At 36.5% G+C, this 983-nt stretch overlaps 1 protein-coding gene across 1 annotated transcript; it reads right to left on the bottom strand.

Annotated features, from left to right (window-relative positions):
- Positions 1 to 168: 168 nt before the first annotated feature.
- LOC106690640 (uncharacterized) lies at positions 169 to 696 on the bottom strand. Its single transcript, XM_014436145.1, has one exon. The coding sequence runs from the start codon at positions 694 to 696 to the stop codon at positions 169 to 171; it is 528 nt and encodes a 175-aa protein (XP_014291631.1).
- Between the last annotated feature and the right edge of the window lie 287 nt (positions 697 to 983).

Here is a 983-nt window from a genome sequence, read left to right on the forward strand (position 1 = left end):
AAAACAAGTAACAAGTTACCAACGTTTTGGTAGTATTGACGAAATTTCGACGATTTACCACAAACACCTGATTTTACATAAATGTTCAAACTTTAAAAGTTGTCCCCTGAAAAGTAAGGAATTTTGACTTAACCACATATTCACTGGGGTTACAGATATCTATATTATCTAATGCCTTATATCTAATTGCAGCTTAGGGCCTATTATGAGATGGTCATTCAAGGAACCCAGCTCAGCAGAGAATGAAGCATCAAAGACTATTCGAATTTTAGAATGTGAATTGTCTTTAATTACACAATGGTGTGGAAGTGAATATCTAGATGGAGCAATGGCTAGTGAAACATAATTGGGTTCCAAATACTCCTTAATTATATTCCGATAACTTTCGTTCAGTTCAAGCGATTTATTTAAACGATGCTCCAATTTTAGTAAACGATTCAAGGCGGGATTGTAATAATTGCCAAGATTCGGAGGAATTGAATCTTTAAAAGGTAACCGGACAATATATCGGGCATTTGTATCCCTTGAATGAGTTGTACGAAAATGTTCTTCTGCTAAGACATTTTGTGGATCAATTTTTACTACTTGGGGAACTGTTTCAATCTCCCAAAATTTCTCTATTGAGTCATTGAGCTCATTTGCAGGTGGCAATTGATAGGAGGTCATTAGTGAAACATTTTTCTCCTTTGAATCCATGTTTTGAGTTAAAGACCCTACGATTACCCAACCAAATATTGTTTTGAGGGCATTCGGGTAACCCTCCTGACTTATACACTCACCCAATAGAATTTGTCCGAATAAATCGGCACCCAATAAAAAATCAATGGGACCCGGTTTCCCAAATGTTTTATCAGCCAAGTCATACTGTAGAAAATGTTTGTGCATCACATTAGAGATTGGACAATATGGTACCTTATTAGTTATCTTCGGAATTATCACGGCATTTGTCTCAAGACGAGGATGGAATGAGTGCTGGGCACTAA

The sequence above is a fragment of the Halyomorpha halys genome, unplaced genomic scaffold, assembly GCF_000696795.3.
Source record: "Halyomorpha halys isolate HHAL.00 unplaced genomic scaffold, Hhal_1.1 Scaffold1788.1, whole genome shotgun sequence".
Lineage (NCBI taxonomy): Eukaryota > Metazoa > Arthropoda > Insecta > Hemiptera > Pentatomidae > Halyomorpha > Halyomorpha halys.

What these genes read in the sequence shown, in the direction of transcription:
- LOC106690640 (XM_014436145.1), bottom strand. Translation starts at nt 696, where the DNA reads ATGGATTCAAAGGAGAAAAATGTTTCACTAATGACCTCCTATCAATTG.